Raw genomic sequence first — 25984 nt, forward strand, 5'->3', positions numbered from 1 at the left:
TATCAAAATAAAAAGTTAAAATTTTTGACAAGTGTAAATTACCTATATAATAAATGAATTATAAAATTACTTTTTCTAGAGATTGGGTAAAGCATTTTTAAACTTAGGTCTCTCTCTTTTATAAGTAATGATAGACTCCATTATAACCATAATATCTAAGTTAAACAGTAATTTTTCTTTTTTTTTAAGATTTTATTTATTTATTTGAGAGAGAGAGAATGAGAGAGAGAAAGCACATGAGATGGGGGGAGGGTCAGAGGGAGAAGCAGACTCCCTGCCAAGCAGGGAGCCCGATGCGGGACTCGATCCAGGGACTCCAGGATCATGACCTGAGCCGAAGGCAGTCGCTTAACCAACTGAGCCACCCAGGTGCCCCTAAACAGTAATTTTTCACACTAATAGACAACAAGCAACAAAATTCAAGGTCTGTCACAGAGAAACATTGATAGAATATATGTTAATCAAGTTATATTACTGATCAAGCTTCAGTGCTGGCTTCAACCCACCCCTGGTGCTTCTGATGTAATAGAAAGAACACACTATGTTGAGGTCACACCCTCCCATCATCCCTACACCTCATCCAGGCCGGGGAATCAGAGGGCCACGGCACAAGGGAGGGAATGATTCAACACAATTTGCCCCTAATAATCTCTGAAGCTACATGTCATGGTGGGTCAGCTGTGTCCTCTTTAAGGACAATATGCTTTTTTGGCCATAGGAAGATAGATATTTTTTAAGTTTTATTTAAATTCCAGTTAGTTAACATTCAATGCAATCTTGATTTCAGGTGTACAATTTAGTGATTCAACACTTACATACCACACCCAGCACCCATCACCACAAGTGCACGCCTTAATCCCCATCACATATTTAACCCATCTCCGCACCCACCTCCCCTCTGGTAACCATCAGTTTGTTCTCTATAGCTGAGTCTGTTTCTTGGTTTGCTTCTCCCTTTTTTCCCTGTGCTTGTTTGTTTTGTTCCTTAAATTCCACATATGAGTGAAATCCTATGGTATTTGTCTTTCTCTGACTTATTTCACTTAGCATAATACTCTCTAGCTCCATCCACATCGTTGCAAATGGGAAGATTTCATTCTTTTTTATTCCATTGCATATACATATATATACCACATCTTCTTTATCCATTCATTAGTTGATGGACACTTGTGCTGTTCCCATAGTTTAGCTATTATTGATAATGCTGCTATAAATGGCCGTAGGAAGATATCAAAACTAATGACTATTCTGTCATTGATGGAACTCCAGCTTTTGTTATCAGAATCCTGCTCCCTGTATGTATTTGTTTTCCTCAGATGCTAACAGAGACTGAAAACTTGCTAAGCTCATTATGTTCTTTTATAGTGACATCTAAAGAGAAAAATAACAAAAGGTTGAAAGCAAAATTTTGTCAACCTGGTATCACAAACTAGACTTTGAATTTCAGTCAACCAACTAGCATGCATAGACTTCTGGGACACCTGGGTGGCTCAGTCGGTTAAGTGTCTGCCTTCAGCTCAGGTCATGATCCCAGGGCCCTGGGATCAAGTCCCGCATCAGGCTCCCTGCTCGGTGGGGAAGCCTGCTTCTCCCTCTGCCTGCCCCTCCCCCTGTGTGCTCTCTCTCTCTGACAAATAAATAATATCTTTAAAAAAAATAAAATGCATACACTTCTTAAGCATTCTAAACATTACAAATGTCCCCTATCATTCTGAACTAGGCCTTTGGTAAGGTAAAGAGTTAACTCTAAGCGCTTATCAGGTTCTTTGGTGTTTTACAGAAAACAATAAATCTTAAAAACCCCAAATCAAATTTATTAAAAACCCACACAGGCATAGGAGTCCTACTACAGTGATTGCTGAATTCTAATGTAATATCTAAAACCAGAATGGACTGAACATTTTTGATGAATGCAGATTTAACAATTCTTTTGTTTAAATGAATGAACTCCAAAAATATCACATGGTTGTTTTACACTTGACCCAGTCTGCATGTTGTAGCTCATCCAGAACGTTTCTGATGGTTTCAACACAAACTTCTCCTCTGTGATGTTTTTTTGATGCAAGATTCCATACATTTTCAAATTCTTCATCAGAAAGCTTGACACCAATATTATATAATATCTCTGCAATCTAGGGGGAAAAAAACATTTAAAGTCATACTAAGACTTAAATTTGTATTTTTAAAATATCTTTATAGGGTGCCTGGGTGGCTCAATCATTAAATGTCTGCCTTTGGCTCAGGTCCTGATCCCAGGGTCCTGGGATCAAGCCCCGCATCAGGCTCCCTGCTCAGAGGGAAGCCTGCTTCTCCCTCTCTCACTCCCCCTGCTTGTGTTCCCTCTCTTGCTGTGTCTTTCTTTGTCAAATGAATAAATAAAATCTTTAAAAAATAAATAAATAAATAAATAAATAAAAATATCTTTATAACTTCTAAGGCTATGGCTGTTTATCCCAAAAAAAGTATGCGCCCGCACGTGTGTTTATGTGTGTGCCTGTTACATATAATAATAAGCAGATGTCAAAATTCCAGTATTTTCAATTCAGGAATCATTTTGTTAATATGAATATGAGGATATTCACCTATACTAGCCCATATATAAAATGACTTCCAACTCTTTAAGTGTTTCTGGTTATTTTAAAGGGAGGCAGCTAAATTCAAGCAGAAAGAGTAAAAAAGTTAAAGAAAGAAGACTTCCTGGATTTGAATCCTATCTCACTTCTTGTCACTAGGATCTTGTCTATGTCATGTCGACCCCTTGAAAATTAGTTTCTCTTCTCTAAAATATGATTATTTATAAATGTCTCTTACTGACCTGTTATAAACTTTACAGTTGTAGGTGTGCAAGTGCCAGAAAGACTGAGCATGCATGAGCAAACTAAAATCCAAGCATATTGAAAACCAGCAAATTTTGGTTATTAGTAATCTCTCTGCAATGATAATTATTATGGGAAAACATGTTTCTTATGTCCCAGGAAAAATTTAAGAAAGGAAAGATAAGATCTAACAGTGGAAAGAAATGTTAGAATGAGTAGAGGACATAAAAGATTTGAAAAAAATGAAAAAAAAGTAACGAATAGGCATTGCCCTCTTCACCATAATTAGTTCTATCACTGATACGACGAATTCGGGGGGCAGGAATATCAGACCGAATGGTTGGAACACCATAAATGGGATAACCTAGGACACCAATGGGAAATGCACCTATATCTTGCATTTATTTTTTTTTTAAGATTTTTAAAATTTCTTTATTCAAACAAGACAGAGTGAGAGAGAGCATGAGCAGGAGGGAGGGGCAGAGGGAGAAGCAGACTCCCCGATGAGAAGGGAGCCCAATGTTGCGGCGGGGGGGAGCTCTATCCCAGGACCCCGGGGATCATGACCTGAGCCCAAAACAGACACTTAACCGACTAAGCCATGCCGGTGCCCCAAAACTAAATTTAAAAGAGGAAAAACATTTACTATGAGGCATACAGAAAAAAAGCCAAGAGGGAAATGGAAAGAAAGGTTAGACAGCGAATAGGAAAGCCAAAGAAATAGAAGAGTTGCAGAATACATCTATGAAACAGAATCTTAACAACAATTAAAAGAGCCCCTAGAAATGATGTGCCCTCATGGGAAATTAACAGTATAATCAAATACACTTGAAATTCAGAAGAGCAAAGCTGCCAACAACTGCGGTTGTACAGCAAAAAGACCTCAGGGCCCCTGTGCAGAGCTGTGATTTCCCCCATCCAGTGGCAGGTAATGACTGCTCCCACAGAGTGAACTCCGGAAGTGCCCTTGGTCAGTCTTGAGCATCCCAGCCCTCCGCCTCCACTTCCTTTCCCACTCCACAGGAGGCATCCCTCCCCTAGTTCCCTATTCCATCACAATACACCGATTCGCTAATATTTTCCAGAAGCCCATCCACTCATCTGGGCTCTTTCTTTTTTTCTAGAGTTAAAGGATGATTTCCTAGTTAAAAGAATTTTAGGCATCATGCAACAAGCAGGAGGTTTTTGTTTCTTTTGGCAACCCTGTACTTTTTTCTCTCTTTTTTTGGATGTAGTGTTCCATGATTCATTATTTGCATGTAACACCCAGTGCTCATTATAACACGTGTGCCCTCCTTAATACCCATCACCAGGCTACCCCATCACTGTACTTCTATTTCATAGGGCCTTTAGAGTAATTAAGGGAAGTGAAACCATCTGGGAGTGTCCCTTCTCTGTCCCTGGGGTGGACCCTGATTTCCTCCTTTGGGAGCAGCCAGCGAGCATCTCCTCTGAGTTTCTTCTCCCTTCTTCCTTCTGTCCCCTACCTCAGTGGGGATGAAATGCTGGAATGAATCTGTTGTAATTAAGGTAGTAGTTAGTAAGTTTTCAAACCATCAACCCTTCATCTGAAGTTACAGAAGCCATCATATGTCTAATTATGTCTCCTCAATCATTCCTAGTTCTGGATATGAAAATTCTGAAGAAGCAGTTGCACCCTAGATTACACCCTGCTTTCTACGAGTCCAGATCAAGACAGGCTGACCAAGCATTGCTATTAATCCTTGGCCCTTAGAATCCCAGTGGCTATTCTGACCTAGCTGGTTGCTCCTGTTTTATAACCCATCTAGGAAGAAAATCACCTAGAATATGAGGACCATGTTTTCTAACAAACAAAAACAAGATACATGGTCTAACAAATGGTGTGGCAACAGGACAGAATATTTTAAATCAGTGCTTTCACAGATAACCTAAGACATAAGATAGCAGCAGTACATAAGGAGGGGGCAGAGTGGTCCTTCTCATACTCACCTTTGGTTTTGGAGATATAAAACCACGAGATACTTACACAAGGAAGGGATTGATCCCTTTTGCTTCTTCTCAACTGAGAATAGTGTTGAGTTCCTTAGGGAAATATTTTTCTTTTCATACATGAGTCATAGTGGATATATGATGTAAATTAATGTTTCCTATCATAGAAGAAAAACTGCTCCAAGAATCGTACCAAAATGTCACAACCAAACTGAACGTTATCCTCAAGAATCCTGTATTTGAGGATCCTGATGACTTTTGTAATATCAAAGCTCATGTTTTAAACAGTCTAAAATTAAATAGTTGTTGATAAATAAACATTTTCATCTTTGTGTGTTTATGTGAAGTTGACATTTCCTTCCACTCCTTTGAAATAATATGCTGTACCTCTTTTTTTGATCTGGTCTTGAAGAAGTCTCTTTCAAACACTCCTTTCTGGCCAAAGATGGAAGGATGTAGTAACGAATAGGCATTGCCCTCTTCACCATAATTAGTTCTATCACTGATACGACGAATTCGGGGGGCAGGAATATCAGACCGAATGGTTGGAACACCATAAATGGGATAACCTAGGACACCAATGGGAAAGGAAAGCAGCCATTCTAAAACTGAGCTGTAAAATACAGTAGCCACCAGCCACATGTGGCAATCGAGTACATACTTGAAATTGGGCTAGTCCAAACTGAGATGCGATGTAAGTATAAAACACACACTGAATTTCAAAGATTTAGTACCCCCAAAAAAGTGGAATATTTAATCATTTTATATTGATTAATTGTTGAAAAATATTTGGAAGATCTATATGTTATATATAAAGTATATATACTATAAAAATTAATTTCATCTGTTTCTTTTTCTTAATGTAGCTACTAAAAATTTTTAAATACCTATAACTCCAATTATATTTCTATTGGACAGCACTATTCTCTAAGGGGAGTAGCAAGAGCTCATTATACCAGAATATAAACAGCATGTCTATAAAATCCAGTTAAGAAAAATACATAAATCCTTAATCATGTCCTTAGTCAAAGGAAGTGATCTTAACCCACATAAAATAGTCTCTAACTAACCAAGAGTGCTCATGCTCAATAATGAGATATGAGGTGTTATGAGTTGAACCATATTCTCCCCCAGATTGTATGTTAAAATACTAACCACCAGTACCTCAGATGTGACTTTATTTAAAAACAGAGCCATTGCAGGGTGCCTGGCTGGCTCAGTTGTTAGATCTTGAGGTTGTAAGTTAGAGCCCCATGTTGGGTGTAAAGATAACTTAAAAATAAAAAATCTTAAAAGAAAAAGAATCATTGCATTTGTAATTAATTAAGTTAAGATGAAGTCATACTGGAGTAGATAGAGTAGGCCGCTAATCCAGTGTGACTGGGAGTCCCTATAAAAGGGGTCATTTGGACCCAGAGTCTCACACAGGAGGACACCATGTGAAGATGAAGGCAGAGATCAGGGTGATGCAACAGAAGCAAAGGGACACCAAAGACTGCCAGCAACGCACCAGAATCTAGGAGACGGGCCTGGAACAGATTCTCCCTCACAGTTCCGGAAGGAACCAACCCTGCCAAATACCCTGGCCTCAGACTTTTCAGCCTCCAGAACCATAGGATGATAAATTTCTGTTGTTTAAGCCATCCAGTTTGTGGTACTTGTTATGGCAGCCCTAGCAAACTAACAGATGGAGAATGAGGATACAGAGAATAGTTCTGCAAAAGCTCTTCAAATATTTGAAGGTAATCTGCTTGTAGCTAAGAATAAGATGGCTCATGAATCTCCTAACACTTGGTGTAGTCTGTGTAACATTCAATGTTCTGATCATCATAGATCAATTTCATTAATATTGAGAGAATCATTTTACTTGGGTCATCATTAACAATAGTTCAGTTTAGCCTACATTTATTGAGACCTCCTGGATGGTTCAAATACAGAACTGAATGAAAGGTGTCCTAGGCTTTGAGAAACAGCCTAACGAAGATAGAGGCTGGGGACAATACAAGGACAGACGACACTTCTATGTTTGCTGATCTTACTTTTAAAACTCAGAAAATAACGTGACATACTCACAAGTAGAAGGAACAGCTCCTACAACCGCACTGATCTCAGAAGAAGTTGTCTTATAGTGATTAGAAACTTTGTCACTTGGCCTCAGAAGTGTCCGGAGAGTCTTTTCTGAGCTCCCTGGTTCTTTTAAGACAATATCTTCGGGCTTTATCAGGAGAGTTGGTTCAGATTCTTCAACATTAGCCTCAGCAGGGTTTGTACAATCTGGTTTTCTACCTTGAAGCAAAGAGTTGGGGGGTGGGTAAAGTACAGGAAGAAATCACTACGTGGTCTTGCGGCTCTGCAACAAAATCAGTTTTCCTGGTTAGCCTCTCCTTGCTGGTAGACACTGAGACTGGCCTAGGGAAGCCCTACCCTGATGCCAGCACCCCACTGTGGAAGAGCAAGGGCAGGCCAATGTCATATACCAGGAAATCCAAATGTGGCCTGTTTCTTCTCGCCACTCCACCCACTTTACTCTAGAATAAAGCTTTTAAATCAGAGACCAAATGAAAACATGGAACCTATTTTTCCCTTAAAAAAAAAAATAGAGTTTATTTTTATATTTAACTTGAACTACAGGATTACCAGAGTTTTTTAAAGTGTTGTGCTCCAAGGAGAGACAGAAGCAGACACATTTGGAGTTGTAAATTCCACACATACCTCATGGTCGTGGGGAGCCCCATGTATTGCAACATTTGGAGAGGCAATGAGAACACAGCGTGAGCTCGGGAACCGATGATATAAATAACCCTCTTCACATCCGTGTATAAAAGAAAACCCTGAGGTAAAACTCAAATTGTAAAACTCTGTCCTTTTGAAGATCTGCTTTGTTGAGTCATTCTGAAATTTAGGAGTAAATTCCTGGCACATCTTTTTCATCGAGCGGGTAGCTCCACAGCGAGCACTAGAGGGCGCTGTGGTCTTTCAATCTCTCGAAGAACTCCCAGGGTTCAGGAAAGCCCAAGCAAGGGTTGCAAAGGCAAATGGGGCCCCAGTATCAGGTTGGGGTGGGAACCGTGGCAAACCAGAAAAGACATGCCTATCCAAAGTCTGCATCCCCCATTCAGCTTCTGCCAATCATTGCCATGAACACATTCATGCCCTGTGTTCCAAAACCTCTAATTCCCTACCTGCGCCCCACAAAAAGCAGAAATCTGGGCCAGTATGAGAAAGTGTCTCAAAAACTGTTTGAAAGCCACTGCCTTAGAATACTTACCCCTTTCCTCTAGAAGTCAACAGTAAGTAGAATTGAATATAAGAAGATTCCTGGCAAAACATTCCTGAGCCCCTTCTGACTGAACCACTCACTGACCACTATCTTAGAAGGACAACCTCAAGGACAATGAAAGTGACTTATGAAGTCAGAATCCAAAAACCAGGAACAATTTGAAAAACGATCTGGTTTGAGAACAGGCTTCTGCTTTCCCCCACTACTTCATGAGTTGTGCCAAGAAGAAAGAAACTCTATCTCCCCTTTGTGTTTCTGAAAGCACTAGGGTAGAATTGTTTTCTATAAAATCTTCATTAGGTAAAGAAGAACCTCCTGCTGTCCTAGCAGCTCTAATAGAAAGGCCATCTCAGAAACTCATAAGGGTTCACATCATCAATAAGGCCCCAAATTTGGTTTTGGCCTTGCAGAAAGGCATGACCCAGGAATAAAAGTAAAAATAGTAATAGCTTCACCTTTTAGAGAAAAATATTCCAGAGGAGATAGAAATGTAAACAATTTTTTTAAAAAGGTAATCCTCTGGGCACCTGGGTGGCTCAGTCATTAAGCGTCTGCCTTCAGCTCAGGCCATGATCCCAGGGTCCTGGGATGGAGCCATGCATCGGGCTCCTTGCTCCTCGGGAAGCCTGCTTCTCCCTCTCCCACTCCCCCTGCTTGTGTTTCCTCTCTGGCTGTCTTCTCTCTCTGTCAAATAAATAAAATCTTTAAAAAATAAAATAAAAAGTTAATCCTCTCTAATAATCAAGATTTGAACATTAAAGTGAACAAAGTATCATAATAACTAAATTACAAGAATGTTTGAAATAATACTCAGTGGTAGCAAAGTTAGAGTAAAACCTCACAGATTTGACTGATAAAATTGCAAACTGGTACAATCATTTAGAAAAGCAAAATGAAAATAGTTACTTCTGGGACAATAATAACATTCATAAGAAATGAGATATAATTAGAAACAAAGATTTTTGAGAGATGATTATCATTATAGCGTTACCGATATTACTTTTAAAATATCTGGAAATAACCTAAATTTCAAAGAGTGAGGAAATGGCTTAGTAATTCATCATACATCAGCATGAGGGAACTGAAAATGAAGTTCATAAAAAAGTTTACCATAAAACTATTTCTTAATTCCATAGAAGTTTGAAAGCTAAATTTTAAAAAGCCAAATAAAAATGGTACATTCCCTGTGATTTTATATATATGTGTGTATATAGTATAAATCTATGTGTGTATGTATATATATATATATAGTTAGTGATGCAGGAGGTCAATGAGAAAACATGAAAATATTTGAATAAAGGTAAAGATTGCTTTTATTTTTCTTATAAAATGTAAAAATAAATTTTCTTATGTCAAATCCTATTTTACTTTTGAGTTTTCCTGGGGGAGGGGAGCTAATTACTCTAAGACAATGATTTTCAAACAGCTTTCTGAGGAACTGTCTTTCATATTTTGGATTTCGGCGTAAACTGTTTTTGCTTTTAATTTTTTTTCTTTTGAAAGAGCAATACATGGTTCCAAATTCAAAGACATAAACACATAGATTAAAATGTGAGTCTTGCTGCCGCCCTGTCCCTTAGCTACCTGGTTCCCCTTAAACATCATCAAATTCTTTCCTGTCCTTCCACATAGTCTATGCATAAATAAGCAAATAATATGTATATATGTACATATTTTAAATATTAAATATTAAAGTTGACAAGAGTCAACTCCTAGAAAACTGAAAATATAAAAGTCCATTTAAGAATTCAGAAAACCTTCAAAAATTAAATACCTTTAATAATGACTCTCTCTTCATACTCTTTAAGAGGCATTTTATCCTTCCAGTTAAGAAAATTTGCAAATTCTAGGTAGTCAATCAGCCCATCCTTATCCACATCACAGTAGTCAAATAGCTGGTCCAGGAGCTTCTCATCTAAGTGCAAGCTGACCTGTTCACAAGCTTCCCGAAGCTCGGCTTTATCTATCACCCCATCTCCATTCTGTTAGACACAAAGCAGAAAAAGATGAAGCACGCAATCACCTTTAAGAGCAGAGTATGCAACATCTATTATTTCATTTAAGAAAAAGGAGACCTATCACATAAATTCAAAGAATTTGTCTTATTTTTTACATAACAGCAGTCAAATATTAAGCGAGCTCCTCATTGTGTCAACCTGATATGTGCACAGTAATTTCAACCCTGGTTGGAGCGGGGTGTGACTCAGAATCTTTGTTCATTCTACTTTAACATTTTTTTTCCTTTAAAGCATGCTGTTTACACTGTGGCAGGGCAGGTGTAACCGTGATTTGTGCTTGACGTTGCATTTAACCAACAGTGTGTACTTTTTGATAGCTTTCTACATTTTCCCATGCTTTCAAAGTTTTTAACACCTCTGGTTTTCCAACTGAGCACTAAATGGTCCTCCACTCTGTTGTCTGGTAGTGAGGGGAAACTGGAGAAGTAGTTGTAGGCCAAATACGGGGAAGCAGAGTCAAAGACTGTTGCCTGCTTGTTGTTAACACTCCTGTGGGCAAGAGGGACATGCTACCAATCTGGCCCCACTCTAACAATTAGCACTAAAATTCATCCTGGTAGGGGTAGCAGGGTAAGTTCCACCTTCTTCCAGACAAAGACAGGAGCACCTACACTGAGTGAGAAAGGAGGGAAATTGATGAAGGCTTTGGGCAGGAACTAGTTGGTTCACTTGGGAGATAAAGAGGTAGTCTATGTCCGTTCCATCTTGAGTGCTCCTGATCTCATCTAATCTTGGAAGCTAAGCAGTGTCGGGCCTGGTTAGTACTTGGATGCGAGATAAAGGGTCTGAACACATAATGCTTGTTTATTTGTTTGTTTTTTAAAGATTTTCTTTATTTATTTGACAGAGAGAAACACAGCGAGAGAGGGAACACAAGCAGGAGGAGCGGGAGAGGGAAAAGCAGGCTTCCCATGGAGCAGGGAGCCCGATGCGGGGCTCGATCCCAGGACACTGGGATCATGACGTGGGCCGAAGGCAGATGCTTAACGACTGAGCCACCCAGGTGCCCCTGTTTGTTTGTTTTTAAAGATTTTATTTATTAATTTATTTGACAGAGAGAGAGTACAAGTAGGCAGAGCAGCAGGCAGAGGGAGAGGGAGAAGCAGGCTCCCGCTGAGCAGAGAGCCCAGTGCGGGGCTCGATCCCAGGACCCTGGGATCATAACCCGAGCCAAAGGCAGATGCTTAAACGACTGAGCCACCCAGGCGCCCTGTTTGTTTGTTTTTTAAGATTTTGTTTATTTGAGAAAGAGACAGAGAGCAGAGCAGGAGGGAGGGGCAGAGAGAGAAACAGCAGAGCCCATGTGGGGGTCTCCATCCCGGGACCCTAGGATCATGACCTGAGCTGAAGGCAGACGCCTAACCAACTGACCCACCCAGGCGTCCCACATAACGCTTGTTAAGGAAGAATGGCAAGAACTGAGATACTGAGATGTCTTATCCCTCAGCTCCTCCTGGAGTCCATCAAACCTTAAGCCCATTTGGAGAGGATGGTAAAAGATCTGAGTTTTTTTTTGCAGTGGGTCCTGGCTGCTATTAAGGGAGCTTGGCCCTCTCAGAGAATTTCTGAGACAAACTCCCAAGAGCAAAGATAAATGACTCATTGACTAGTATTCAGCTCTTATGCTCAGAATTAGTTTTAGAATGGTGATGAACGTGATCCCTGGAGAATGAGGAACTGAGCCAACGAACTCTATAAATTCCTGCAGTCAGGTCTGTAGACCTGGAAAACATCCCTGATGCTTATGTTGAAACAGAATGAGAATTTAAAACATATTATCTTGACAAGGGGGCTGCAAATGCCCTGGACTAAGTAGACTCTTTTATAAAAACCTCTGCTGCCACTCTGGAATACAGTATGGAGGTTCCTCAAAAAGTTGAAAATAGAGCTACCATATGACCCAGCAATTGCACTACCAGGTATTTACCCCAAAGATACAAATGTAGGGATCTGAAGGGGTACGTGCACCCCAATGTTTATAGCATCAATGTCCACAATAGCCAAATTGTGGAAAGAGTCAAGATGTCCATCGACAGATGAATGGATAAAGAAAATGTGGTGTATATATGTGTACACACACACACACACACACACACATACACAATGGAATATTATGCAGCCATCAGAAGGAATGAAATCTTGCCATTTGCAACAACGTGGATAGAACTGGAGGGTATTATGCTGAGTGAAATAAGTCAATCAGAGAAAGACATGTATCATATGACCTCACTGATATGAGGAATTCTTAATCTCAGGAAACAAACTGAGGGTTGCTGGAGTGATGGGGGCTGGGAGACATGGGGTAGCTGGGTGATAGACACTGGGGAGGGTATGTGCTATGGTGAGCGCTGTGAATTGTGTAAGACTGTTGAATCACAGACCTGTACCTCTGAAACAAATACATTATATGTTAAAAAGAAAAAGAAGAAGATAGCAGGAAGGGAAAAATGAAGGGGGGGAAATCGAAGGGGGAGATGAACCATGAGAGACTTCATGGACTCTGAGAAACAAACTGAGGGTTCTAGGGCACCTGGGTGGCTCAGTCGTTGGGCGTCTGCCTTCAGCTCAGGTCATGATCCCAGGGTCCTGGGATTGAGCCCCACATCGGGCTCCCTGCTCCGCGGGAAGCCTGCTTCTCCCTCTCCCACTCCCCCTGCTTGTGTTCCCTCTCTCACTGTGCCTCTCTCTGTCAAATAAATAAATAAAATCTTTAAAAAATAAACAAAAAAACAAAAAAGAAACAAACTGAGGGTTCTGGAGGGGAGGAGGGTGGGGGGATGGCTTAGTCTGGTGATGGGTATTAAAGAGGGCACGTACTGCATGGAGCACTGGGTGTTATACGCAAACAATGAATCATGAAACACTACATCAAAAACTAATGATGTAATGTATGGTGATTAACATAACATAATAAAAAAAAAAAAACCTCTGCTGCAAGCCCAAGTCAACCAAAAATGCAAACCCCATAGCCCTAGCTGAAAAGCTATGTGGGATATGGCAATTGAATCAAGGGGTCCTCAAAACTGAAATAGATGGTGCCCACAGTGATGACTTCATTGCCCAATATAGCGATTTATGTGGATTGAAAACACTGGTGGTTTTTTCATTTTGCTGCATACCGCTCAAAACTCAAAGTAAATATTTCTTACTCTCTGTACTGAGTCATGCCCTCTGCACCCTTGATTTTCCCCTTCTCCATACCCCAACCTCAGCTGCTCTAAGGAGAAAGATGACTAGATGTGGGACCAAGGTCTCCCTGTTCCCAAGGGAGATCAAATGCTACATTCATCTGTTCAAGTATACTATTGAACTTCAGAGGGGCAAAGTCTCAAACTTTTATGGCCTCCGGGTATGGGTGCCAAAGTCATCTTCCTATCCAGTCTCTAGAGGGAGGAGATGTCTGCATTCAGCTAGTGGGATTTGGGCAGGGTTTGTTCAAAGTGGAGAAGGAAAGCTAGCAATATATTATTTCTGTAGCTTCCACTGCTGAATTTATAACTGGTACTGATGCTTTGCATATTTGTATTACTAATGAGACACATGTAGAGAATGCTATTACCTTTGGAGCCCCATAACCCTAATGACCCCTTTGAGCCTCAGGTCTCTATGACTAACAGTTTGACACTTAGAACCTCTAGGTCTGGTTTACTAACTTGAAACTCAGTGGTCTTCCCTGGGCTGCTGTGGCTTTTAATGAGAGCTATGAATGATCAAAAATGGACATAGTCAATCTACTCAAGGCTAGTCTCATGGCTCTGGCCAATACTCCCCTTGATGAACCCATTATATTTTTACCGACTCTTCGACTGTTACCAATGGCCTGCCTGTTTAGTTTGCCACTTGGAAAACTATAGACTGGAAGACTAAAGACACTGCTTTTTAAGTCTGAAAACTATGGTAACAAATCATAGCTGTTGATTGAGCCATGTCGGTAAGTCATATAGATGCCCATGATAAGGGTCCATTTTCTGCTCATTCTCAGACTGTAATCAAGCTTCTGACTAAGTCTAAACCATCCATATTGCCAACTTTGCTACCTGGATCCATTTTTGTACTAGACATGGTGACACACAAATGATTACAAAGTAAAACACTCTATGTTTATGAGGCAGAGGCTACTGCACCACATACCGTACTTGTGACTCCTGACAAAATTTGGTCAATTTGTCTCATGGTGAGGAAGGACACATCACACATAAGACATGGCCTCCATGCTCCTAGCATACTGACTATGTGGAACCTTTGTCACCTCTCAAAACTATTGGTGGTGCATCATACTGTTGACACATTTTCAAGCTATGGAATTACTATTTCAGTTCAATCAGCCAGCTCCAAGCACAAGAGTATGGCCCATGAAATTAATCTGAGTCATGTGTTTTGCTTTCTGGACCATTTTCTGCCTGACAATGTTGTGTCTTATAGCAGAAGTGTTACTCAACAATGAGCTGTTAGTCAAGGTATTCAATGAACCTTTCCTACACCCAGCCATCCAGAGCCATCTGGTAGGACTGAGCTTTGGAATAACCTTCTCAAAAATTGTCTACCTCCCTCACCAGCTTCTGGCTCACACAACCAGTTTTATCATTGAATGCAGCTGTCTCCAAAAAGGAATAATCTCATCTCAGCTACTTCCTGGTAATGATTAAAATAAAAGGAATTGACCCTCAACTCTATGGTCAACTAATCTCTGACAAAGCAGGAAAGAATATCCAATGGAAAAAAGACAGTCTCTTTAACAAATGGTGTTGGGAAAACTGGACAGCCACATGCAGAAAAATGAAACTAGACCATTTCCTTACACCATATGCAAAAATAGGCTCAAAATGGATGAAAGACCTAAACGTGAGACAGGAGCCTATCAAAATCCTAGAGAAACACAGGCGGCAACCTCTGTGACCTTGGCCACAGCAACTTCTTACTAGATACATCTCCAAAGGCAAGGGAAACAAAGGCAAAAATGAACTATTGGGCCATCATCAATATAAAAGCTTTTGCAAAGCAAAGGAAACAGACAAAACTGAAAGACAAGACAAAACTAAAAGACAACCGGCAAAATGGGAGAAGACATTTGCAAATGTCTTATCAGATAAAGGGCTAGTATCCAAAATCTATAAAGAACTTATCAAACTCAACACCCAAAGGACAAATCATACAATCAAGAAATGGGCAGAGGACATGAACAGACATTTCTGCAAAGAAGACATACAAATGGCCAACAGACACATGAAAAAATGTTCCACATCACTCGGCATGAGGGAAATCCAAATCAAAACCACAATGCGATACTACCTCACACCAGTCAGAATGGCTAAAATTAACAAGTCAGGAAACAACAGATGTTGACAAGGATGCAGAGAAAAGGGAACCCTCTTACACACTGTTGGTGGAACGCAAGCTGGTGCAGCCACTCTGGAAGACAGTACGGAGGTTCTTCAAAAAGTTGAAAATAGAGCTACCCTTCCACCCAGCAATTGCACTACTGGGTATTTACCCCAAAGATACAAAGGTAGTGATCCAAAAGGGCACCTGCACCCCAATGTTTGTAGCAACAATGTCCACAATAGCCAAACTATGGAAAGAGCCCAGATGTCCATCGACAGATGACTGGATAAAGATGTAGTATATGTATATATACAATGGAATTCTACTGAGCCATCAAAAAAATAACATCTTGCCGTTTGCAACGAAGTGGATAGAACTAGAGGGTATTATGCTATGTGAAATAAGTCAATCAGAGAAAGGCAATTATCATATGTTCTCACTCATATGTGGAGTTTAAGAAACAAGGCAGAGAATCACAGGGGAAGAGAGGAAAAAAATATAACAAGATGAAATCAGAGAGGGAGACAAACCATAAGAGACTCTTAATCATAGGAAACAAACAGAGTGTTGCTGGAGGGGAGAGGGTGGGGGATGGGGGTAACTGGGTGATGGAAAAAAAGAAATAAAAATAAGTTAAAAATTTTAAAAAAGAATAAAAGGAATTGCAATAATATAGACCTATTTCAAAAATTGGGGACTCTACTCTGACCACTTCTGGACATGATGAGTCTTTTTATTTCCCCTCTAGATTTTAAATCTCCTAAGTGGAAAGTCTACACATTATCTGGAATAATGTTTGATGTACAGTTAGTGTTCAATAAATAACAGAATTAATCCTCTAAGCCAAGAAGATTCATTTAGGAAATCATGGCTTATTTGTTCTGTTTTGTTTTTGTGTTTTTCATTAAAGTAAATCTGGGCATTCAATAGTAGAAGATTCAAATAATCAAAAATTATCCTACAGCTGTACTAGAAGACCCACATCTTATTACCCTCTCAGAAAAAAAAAAGCTCCTGGAGGACAATGAGCACTGCATTGTGCATATTAAAAGTTAACTATTTAAAAGGTATATCAACATTAAATAATTCTCGGTAATTTCCTCCCTGCTTAATTTAATTTTATCATAAGGAATGTGCCTGGTGGTTCACTAAGATAATCAACAGCTATTAAGATGATCGTCTTGCCTATAATTACATTTAAAATGAAGAATTTTTTAAAAAGCAGAGCACTATGTATTGTGGTAGGTTCTCTGATTCATATCACTGCTATCTAAATTTACCCTGCTATCATCTTTGTAAGATCCTTGTATTTGAGTAAAGCTTAAAATGTACTTATTTTAGCTTATATATTTCAATTTTGAAGATTCATTTTTAAATTACCTGTAAATAGCAATTGGTCTCTATTAAAAACCAGAGAAACAGTTGAATACTTACATTTTCTTTAAACACAACTTTGTGAGACATGTAGTGAGTGACTGATTGGTGTTTGTCCCTACATAATTGGTACAAACCTAAATGATATATTTAACCCACTTTTTATTCATCAGTACAATACACACACACAGGCCTGTAATCTAAAAACAAATAAAATGAATGGATTAAACTGAATAAGCCAATGAGTAATCAAGATTTTTTTTAAGATAAAAAATGTGAAGTGTAACTTTTCTAAAATTGTGCTCAACATTGGAAGGGAGATACAAATATCTTTTCTTTTTGAGATAAAATTATTCTTTTTTTTTCCTTCTCCTATCAAGATTATGATGCACTGCATCATCGTAGGTTTATGGGCTTTTATTTGTTTAAATAAGGCTTGTTCTAAAATAGTTTCAGGCTGCCTAGAAAAATAAGTACAATTAAACAGAGCCCCAAAATTGAGGAAATCAGGGCAAAGAAAAAATAAAGATGAAATAAAATAAGAAATGTGGAATAAGGGGAGCCTGCTTGGCTCAGTCATTAAGTGTTTGCCTTCGGCTCAGGTCATGATCCCGAGGTCCTGGCATTGAGCCCCACATTGGGCTCCCTGATCGACGGGAAGCCTGCTTCTCCCTCTCCCGTTCCCCCTGCTTGTATTCCCTCTCTCGCTGTCTCTCTCTCTGCCAAATAAATAAATACAATCTTTAAAAAGAAATGTGGAATAAAAAGAGCACACAAAATGCATGCTGTAAGATCATGTTCACAAACTTGATGTGTTTTGTTGAATTGGCTCTGAGCTTCCTGGTGGCCAAGTCAAAAACGTATTCACCATCAGTACAAAGTTCATGCTGCTTATGAGGGAAAAACAAACCAGATACATAAATGAAGCACAATTATTTCCTTTAGAAAGACTGGGTTTCTTTATAAAGAGGATACATGTGACAAAAATAAATAACAGCCTTATGGACATAGTAACAAAATTGTGTGATGTTTCACAAGAGGTTTGTACAATAGTGCACCTTAGTATAAGCTAAAGGCAGTGCAGCTTGGTGAAAGCAATCCTGTGATGGCCTAAAATGGTGTGAGGTAATTATGCAGGCCTAGATTGATCTGACTTTATGAAAGGACACAATTTAGGTTGAAAATGGAATAATCTTACACTCTCAAAACTGAAACCACACCCTGCTCCCCCAGGGGAGAAGCATTCCAAGCTTGACTTGTACATAGACTAACAGCACTATGTACACATCCTCAACTTTAGGTATAGATGGCCTAGACCCAGGAGTCTTCCCTGGGGATCTATGATGCCACCACCACCACCCCCAACTTTGCTCCCAGCACACTACAGTTAATCTGCCACAGTGGTTCTCAAATTGTATCAGAATGACCTGCAGAGCTTGTTAAAACACAATTGCTAGGCCCCACCCTGGAGTACCCAATTCAGCTGGTGGGCCTTAGATTGCACATTTCTAACAGTTTCCCAAGTAACCCTGGTGGTGATAAAAGGACCACACTTTGGCCCACTGATCTACTCCAGAGGTCAGCAAACGTTTACTGTCAAGGGCCAAAAAGCAAATATTTTAGGTTTTGCAGGCCATTCAATCTCTGCATCTGTAGTGCAAAAGCAGCCATAGAAAATACTTAAAACAAATTGTCATGTAAAACTATTTACAAAGACAGGTGGTGGGCTGGATTTGACCCTCAGTCCATAGTCTGCTGACCCCTGATCTACACCAACCTGCCAGGATCTATAAGCCATGCATAGTCCAAAAAACTCCATTCAAATACTAGCCTTATCATAGTGCCTGAAGGCTGCCAACAAAGTGTCAAAGTTTTGGTAGTTAACTTTCTTCAAGTGATGTCGCACTGCCGCAATCAGGGCTCTCTGTCTATCCTTGCCTTGAAGATATTCACCCGGAAGTCTGTTATAGATGAGATCACCAGCTCCTATTAAAAAGGGGGGGGGGAGTGTTTTATCTGAATTTAAAGTCTGTTAATATTATTCCCATTCTAAGAGATCTAGCAAAGTCTGTGAATGAGAAAAACCTCACGCTTAAATCTGATTCATGCAGCATGACAGAAAATCCTTGTGTATAAAAAAGTACATAAAGTAATTAATAAAACTTCATACTTCTGTTTTATGTTACTTCTCTGCTCAATGAAAAAGTTCTGACAAAATGAATTTGGGCCAGGGAGATGGGGGGGAATCATCAGTCCTACTTGGCTGTCTTTCCTAAGATTTTAAGCCCTTGCCTCTCTGCTTCTTTGCAGACATTTGTCTGCAATGCTGAGGATCTGAAAGATAGGGAGGAGTCCATGTGGAGGCCACTTTAAATGCCTTGAAGTTGACTAAACCTCTGGGACCCCTTGTAAAAACTGAACTCAAATACCCTACTCCCGCCTAATACGAATTTCCAGTCTGCCTTCAGTATGCATATCAAGTTCCTGTTTCTCAGCCTGGCTTCCCGGGTACAACCACCTGCACACCAACCCTCACCCGCAATTCTATTAACTGAGCCCTGACCCACAACCCCCTCAGTTATCTGGAAGTAATAAACTCTCCACCTGCTATATCCCCCCAGACTTGGCCCTTGCTTCCATTTATCATTCATGACTTTAAGGAACTTCCCCAGATTATGACACAAAGAAAGTACAAACATACACACTGCCTATAAGCATTCCTTGCCACTCCCTTTTGGGAAACATTCCTTGGATGTTAATGGTGACAGAGATCAGACTAGAGTTGACCATGTTGCTTCAGATGAGATGGCTTGGTGGATGTCACAAGAAGGAAACTTTTGCCTCAGTTCATTTTCCCCTGGCCTACACACCTCCCTTCCCACTTTCTTAGGTCAGGATCATGTTGGCAGTTGGCTGTGGTACCCTAGATGGAATAATTTAAATCACTACATCCGCTGCAGTTCACAGCAACTAATATTTATATAAGGCCCTATATTAGGCTCTGTCAAGAGTCTCTTTTAATAGGTACTCACTGCACCTCTAAGATTCTTACTTATTATAAAATCAGGAGCTAATCCCACATATTCTGATAAAAGTCACGTTTTTAGGGGTAGATGGGGGTGAGAAGCCCACAGCTAATGCTGGTTCCAGGAACCGGGCAAGTGCCTCAGACCAAAATCAAGTGGGCAAAGCACAAGTAAGGCTCTGTGAGAGGAAATCAAGACAGTGAGAGTGATTTTTGACAAATAAGCAGGACTTCCTCTCCTCATCCACATTCCTGCCTCTGATATAAACACTGGGGTGGCTATTGTGTATAATGGAGATCTTCCTTCTTCCACAAGATGGCTCTTGGTTGAGTTTTTATCTTCAGAGGCCTTCCCTCTCTATTAACATGCAAAAACAACCATTTGAATGACGGTTTTTTCAACTCCATCTGGTTTTCCCACCATAATCCCACTATGTGTAACTCCTGCTGAGTGAGATGTATGCTGATATTTTCTTTTGGCTTGGCCCTGAAAGAATAGGTATGAAGCTCATGTCAAATCATTTGCAATTACTCAAGGGTCATCTCTATAGAGCTGAAATCAGGAGCACAAGTTCTGGCCCTGGGACACCCATGACCTAGCTACCACACCATGGCTGTCAGAAAAGCCCAGCAAGCTCTTTAATTGTACTCTGCCTGCAACCAGCTCCCATGAGGCAGTAGTCTACCAGTCTTGGATTTTCCTTTACCTTACCTCTGCTCTGGTGCATTCTTGGAGCTGGCCACAGCCCTTGTGCTCTTCCTGGAGGTGTCTTAACATTACCAATAACTCCAGGCTTAGGGATGAGACATTTTTTGTACTGCTGCCTTTATTTCCATAAGTAAGTGTAAAGGAGAAATCCAGGCCCAGTAAAGAAATCAATATGTTTCTAGAAGCAGGAACTTTCTGCAGAATAAATGCTATTAGTTGACCCCAATAATCATCATAAAAGATGAGAACATAGAGTTAATCTGCATCCATCCATAAACTCCAGGAAAAGTCCAAAGAGGACTTAGAGTCCCCTTTCACAGTTAAACTATGCAGGACCAATGCTGGTACTGATACTTATGTATTTTTAAAATTATTAATGTCAGTGGTTTTCCTTTTCATTTTGTAATACTATCTCATTCAATTTGTAGGGATAACTTTGATCAACTATTAGGAAATTTGTCAATGTTGTCAAATTGTCAAAATGATACACTATGTGTTGGATTCACCAATTCATGCTATAAATATTTGTGAAAAATGTACTGTGTGCTAGACTCTGAGGATCCAACAGACAGGAAGACGGAGCACCCACCAGCATGAAGCCTGCCTTCAAGTAAGCAGAATTTACCACGATTACCTATTTATTTTTCAGGCCAATTGATGGGTTTCCTAAATCATCCCTTAATCACTCTTACAGGTAGGAAGAGCCTCTAAGATGGATAGGCATACATTAAACATGTAACAGTTCATCTAAAAACAGAACTGAAATACAATCTCCTAATTAATGCAATTAATGATATTCTAAAACACTGTTTCATAAGCTCAATAAATATATATTTTGTCAGTGAGTGGGCTTTAGCTAAAACATTTTCAGTAGCAGTTCTTAAACCTTCATGTACATAAGAGCCTACTGGATCAGAATGTCTGGGCATAGGTCCCCGGAACCTGCATATTTAATAAATTCCCTGGGTGATTTTAATGCTAGTAGACTACAGACTATATTTTGAAAACCACTGATATACAGCCCAATCCTGATAAGCTTTAGCATAGTCTTCCCTTTGAATGTCTACCGTATAGATTGCTTAGAAATAAAGACAAAATCCTGGCAAGTTTCTTCTGCCACTTTATGGATTAATTGATTGATTGGCTGGTGGGAAGAGAGTGGTTCTTAATTATGTGATTGAAGAGTACAGTGGTTTCTCAAACTTGAATGTGCTCACAATTAATCTGGGAATATCGTAAAATGCAGTTTCAGTTTCAGTAGGTCTGGTGTGGAGCCTGAGATTCTGCATTGCTAAGAAACTTTCAGGGGACACCAACACTGCCAGTCTGCAGACCACATTCTAAGTAACAGGGACCTAGTACAATGCTTGAATTCATTAAAAAGCTGCCTCAAATCACCTTGGCTTATTTAATACAGGCCATATTTATTTTCTAAATAAAGTTCTGAGCCTTGGCGACACTTATTCATTCACAAAGACTTTAAACTGTACCTATTTCAAACATAATATGAACATTTTTTTCTTTTTTTGTGCTACAAATTGTTCATTAATGTCAATGTAATATTTTAAGCCTTTAAAATTTGAAGTTTGAAAGAAGGAGATGGTGAATTTAACCACATAATTTTGTAAGGATGTTGTTGTTTTTTAAGGAGAAAGTTTGTATATTTACCATACTCCTCAGCACGGAGACAAGCTCCAAATGTGTGGTCTGGGGGAACATTCATTGTTTCTGCAATGCTATCAAAGAAAACAAATCCTTTAGTTAAAATATTCACCACATGGCATCTCTGGAATTTAAAATATGCTTGCCATATGTTTTTAATAGCCTGTATTTCTCCTATAACCAAACTATGAAGATCAAACAGAAGTTCTCCAGCTGATCTTCTGTCTAATCTTTCACTTGCGCAGGCAATGGTTAAAGGCTTTCCCTGGCTTTCAGTAGCCCAGAAAAAAGAAAATTAAGAACATACTCAAAGCAGAATATGGAAGTAGAAACAGACAGGCAGACAGAGACAGGGAAAAGAGAGAGAAAAAAAAAATGTAACATGATAAATTAAATTTCTAGTATCCCAGAAATAAAGCTTTACAAAAAATTCTCCCTCCCTGGTCTCTGAATGCCCACTTCATCTCAGAGGACTCAGCACTTTCCTAGAACCCCAGGCCCTGCAAGAAAGTAAGAGAGTTCCCTGATTGACACAAAAGGATGACTTTCTTACTTAATGGATAGAACCTAACAGAAAACAAACCAACATTTACCAAAAGAGTACTTTTTATCTTTTCATCCAAAGACGCTATCAATTCAAAATTAATTATTAACTTACGGATCTAAAACTCTTCCAAGTTTATGTTGAAACTTTTCTTTGAAATCATCAACTCTCTTGGATACGACCTTAGCTCCTCTTTTCCTATAAAATCAGAAAACTGTCAAGCATCTTTATTACCTAAGTACTCTTGGCTGCCAAGTACACATACAATGAGGAATGCCATAGTATCATTTGTTCTTTTTTTCTTAATTATTATTATTTTATTTATTTATCTATTTTTAGAGGGAGAGAGCCCCAGTGGGGAGGGTAGGGGCAGAAAGAGGGAGAGAATCTTACACAGGCTCCATATCCAACGTGGAGCCCCACACAGGGCTTGACCTCAAGACCCTGAGATCATGACCTGAGCTGAAATCAAGAGTCAGACACAACCAACTGAGCCACACAGGTGCCCCTTGGAATACCATAGTATCATTTGGGCCATCAAAACATACACACAGGGGCACCTGGGTGGCTCAGTCACTAAGCGTCTGCCTTCGGCTCAGGTCATGATCCCAGGGTCCTGGGATGGAGTCCTGTGTCAGGCTCCCTGCTCCGCGGGAAGCCTGCTTCTCCCTCTCCCTCTCTCCCTGCTTGTGTTCCCTCTCTCACTGTGTCTCTCTCTGTCAAATAAATATCTTAAAAAAAAAAAAAATACACACGGTTTCAAGAAAAGTTATATGCTAAAGAAAAGCTGTATTATAAAGATAAGTTTATAACAGAATATAACATTTTATCTAAATATAACATTTTGGGGGCACCTGGGTGGCTCAGTAGTTAAACGTCTGCCTTCAGCTTGGGTCATGATCCCAGCGCCCCGGGATCAAACCCGGCATCAGGCTCCCTGCTCGGCAGGAGGCCTGCTTCTCCCTCTTCCTTTCCCCCTGCTTGTGTTCCCTCTCTCACTGTCTCTCTCTGTCAAATAAATAAATAAAATCTTTAAAAAAATAAAAAATAACATTTTGTCTAAAGACTAAGACAAGCAGATTTAAAATTCTTTCAGTAAACAAAACCAAGGTGTTAACATTATCATAAATGCAATTACTAGAATTTCTAAAAGAAAATTAAGCACCAAATAAATAAATAACCATAGGATATAAACAGATAATTCACATCTAGTAACAAATACATGGAGAAATTATGATTCCCTCCAGTAATAAATCTATAATAAAAGAAAAACAAAGTGGTACTTTGAAAATAGACAGAAAGAGAGAATACCTAACATTAGCACAATGTATGGTAAAACACTTGGTAGATTGCTAGTGCAAATTGCTATAATCCTTTTGGAAATATTTTGGTAATATGATTCAAAAAGCATAAAAATGGTCATTCCCTTTTATCTATGTCTGAGAACCAATCCTAGGAAGATAATCCATGCAATAATTTAAAATGTGGGAAAGTTATAGATATAAAAATGTTTGTAGCTTCACTGACTACAAAGGAAAAAAAAGAAGATAAATGTTTGATCATGGAGGGTGATTAAATTATGTCACATTGACAAGAATATACTTTGCATACATTTTAAATGTTGGTTATTAAGAATACACAATATAAAATTATTTCATGTTAAGTGAAAAAGCAGGATATAGAATAGGTTTGCACTCTGATTAAAGCTATGTAAACATTTACACAGGAAGCTACACTAAAAAGAAATACATTAAATTTTGGTGATGGGATTATGGGTGATTTTATTTTGCCAATTTCCTGTAACATAATTTCATTACTTCTATCACTGTGCACAATTAAATGAACAAGGTTTCTTTTGAGAACTGGAAAATTACAACACTACTATTTAATAACATTAAAATTAATAAATTCTCTATTGTTTTGTAAAGACTAAAAACAATGAACACTTAATTCTTAAACTCCATTTGCTTTTAAAACTATTTCCTGTACTATAGAAATACCGAGTTGAATAAATTTCTGGAGAAGAGTGACACTCTGTGGAGAAACAAAAGATGAAATATAAAGTAGTTCATTTCTTCTGTCTTCCTTTACTTCCCATTAGTTCAAAAATGGGGAAAAAAGAACAATATGGGTATAGTCAGAATAAATCAATGGCAGTTTAAGGGCCATAATTTGAACAAATAAAGTTGACACTCTAAAAACTAGTTCCAAAGGGCATAATTAGAAACACGCAGGGATGAAGTGGGTAAGGATTATAAGTCACAGAGCCTACTCCTTTTGCCCTAAAATGCCTGGATTATGTTTCTGGAAGAACTAGGAAGTATCTGTAAGCAGTCACATATGTCGAAATATCCATAACTACACAACATCATTGCACAGCCTCAGAGCATTCACTAAACAACTTGAAATAAAGGCCTTCATGTGAATTTTTTCATTCAGACACACACACTCACCTATCACATGAAGATTCTAACCAATTCTTCAAACCAAAGTCATAAACAGAATATAGATAGAGGTAGCTTTATAGAGGAAATATATTCCTTAAAAGTGGAGTGTAAACCAAGTTTACATTAAAATATAAAACTGAGATACTTAACTCCGAAATTATAATAGAAATCACACTGAAGAATGAAATAGTGAAATAGTAAGATTTTATTTATTTATTTGAGAGAGAGAGACAGAGAGTGGGAGGGGGAGGGGCAGAGGGAGAGAGAAAGAGAGAGAGAGAATCTCAAGCAGGTTTCACGCTGAGCCCAGAGCCCAGAGCCCAGAGCCTGGAGCCCATCACAGGGCTCAATACCACAACCCTGAGGTCATGACCTGATTCCACAACCCTGAGATTATGACCTGAGCCAAAACCAAGAATCGGACACTCCACTCACTGAGCCACCCAGGTGCCCCAGTGAGTTCTTTTTAAAATCCAGCAAACCAAAGCAATAATGAATTATTGCTTTAGCTATAATGAACCACTTTATATATTTGTTGCTGCAACAAATATAAGAAGTATGATCAAATAAAGCATTGTTCCATAAGCAATGTTTCCTTGGGGGTGGAAACAAGTTGGACGAAAATGAACCCTGCATATTACCTGCTTTTACAAATTCAGTGTATTTTTTTAATTTAGATATATTGGCTGGGCACCTGGGTGGCTCAGTTGGTTAAGCAACTGCCTTCGGCTCAGGTCATGATCCTGGAGTTCTGGGATCGAGTCCCGCATCGGGCTCCCTGCTCAGCAGGGAGTCAGCTTCTCCCTCTGACCCTTC

The 25984-nt window shown here is 39.3% G+C and overlaps 1 protein-coding gene across 2 annotated transcripts in view; it reads right to left on the reverse strand.

The window, feature by feature from the left end:
- Window positions 1-574: 574 nt before the first annotated feature.
- The window catches only part of EFHB (EF-hand domain family member B), a 60935-nt gene continuing 35525 nt past the window's right edge, over window positions 575-25984 (reverse strand). Inside the window, exons 7-13 of one of the 2 annotated variants that reach the window (XM_025882851.2) lie at window positions 22836-22919; window positions 22184-22251; window positions 18613-18767; window positions 9842-10049; window positions 6861-7073; window positions 5175-5356; window positions 575-2132 (exon numbers count right to left, since the gene is read on the reverse strand). In XM_025882851.2, coding sequence (XP_025738636.1) covers window positions 1959-2132; window positions 5175-5356; window positions 6861-7073; window positions 9842-10049; window positions 18613-18767; window positions 22184-22251; window positions 22836-22919 — 1084 coding nt within the window. In that variant the 3' untranslated portion in view covers window positions 575-1958. The remainder of the gene's footprint in view (window positions 2133-5174; window positions 5357-6860; window positions 7074-9841; window positions 10050-18612; window positions 18768-22183; window positions 22252-22835; window positions 22920-25984) is intronic. The other variant, XM_073900726.1, reaches the window with a different exon arrangement.

The sequence above is a fragment of the Callorhinus ursinus genome, unplaced genomic scaffold, assembly GCF_003265705.2.
Source record: "Callorhinus ursinus isolate GAN/ISIS: 27379988/994484 unplaced genomic scaffold, GSC_fseal_2.0 scaffold1, whole genome shotgun sequence".
NCBI classification, from domain to species: domain Eukaryota; kingdom Metazoa; phylum Chordata; class Mammalia; order Carnivora; family Otariidae; genus Callorhinus; species Callorhinus ursinus.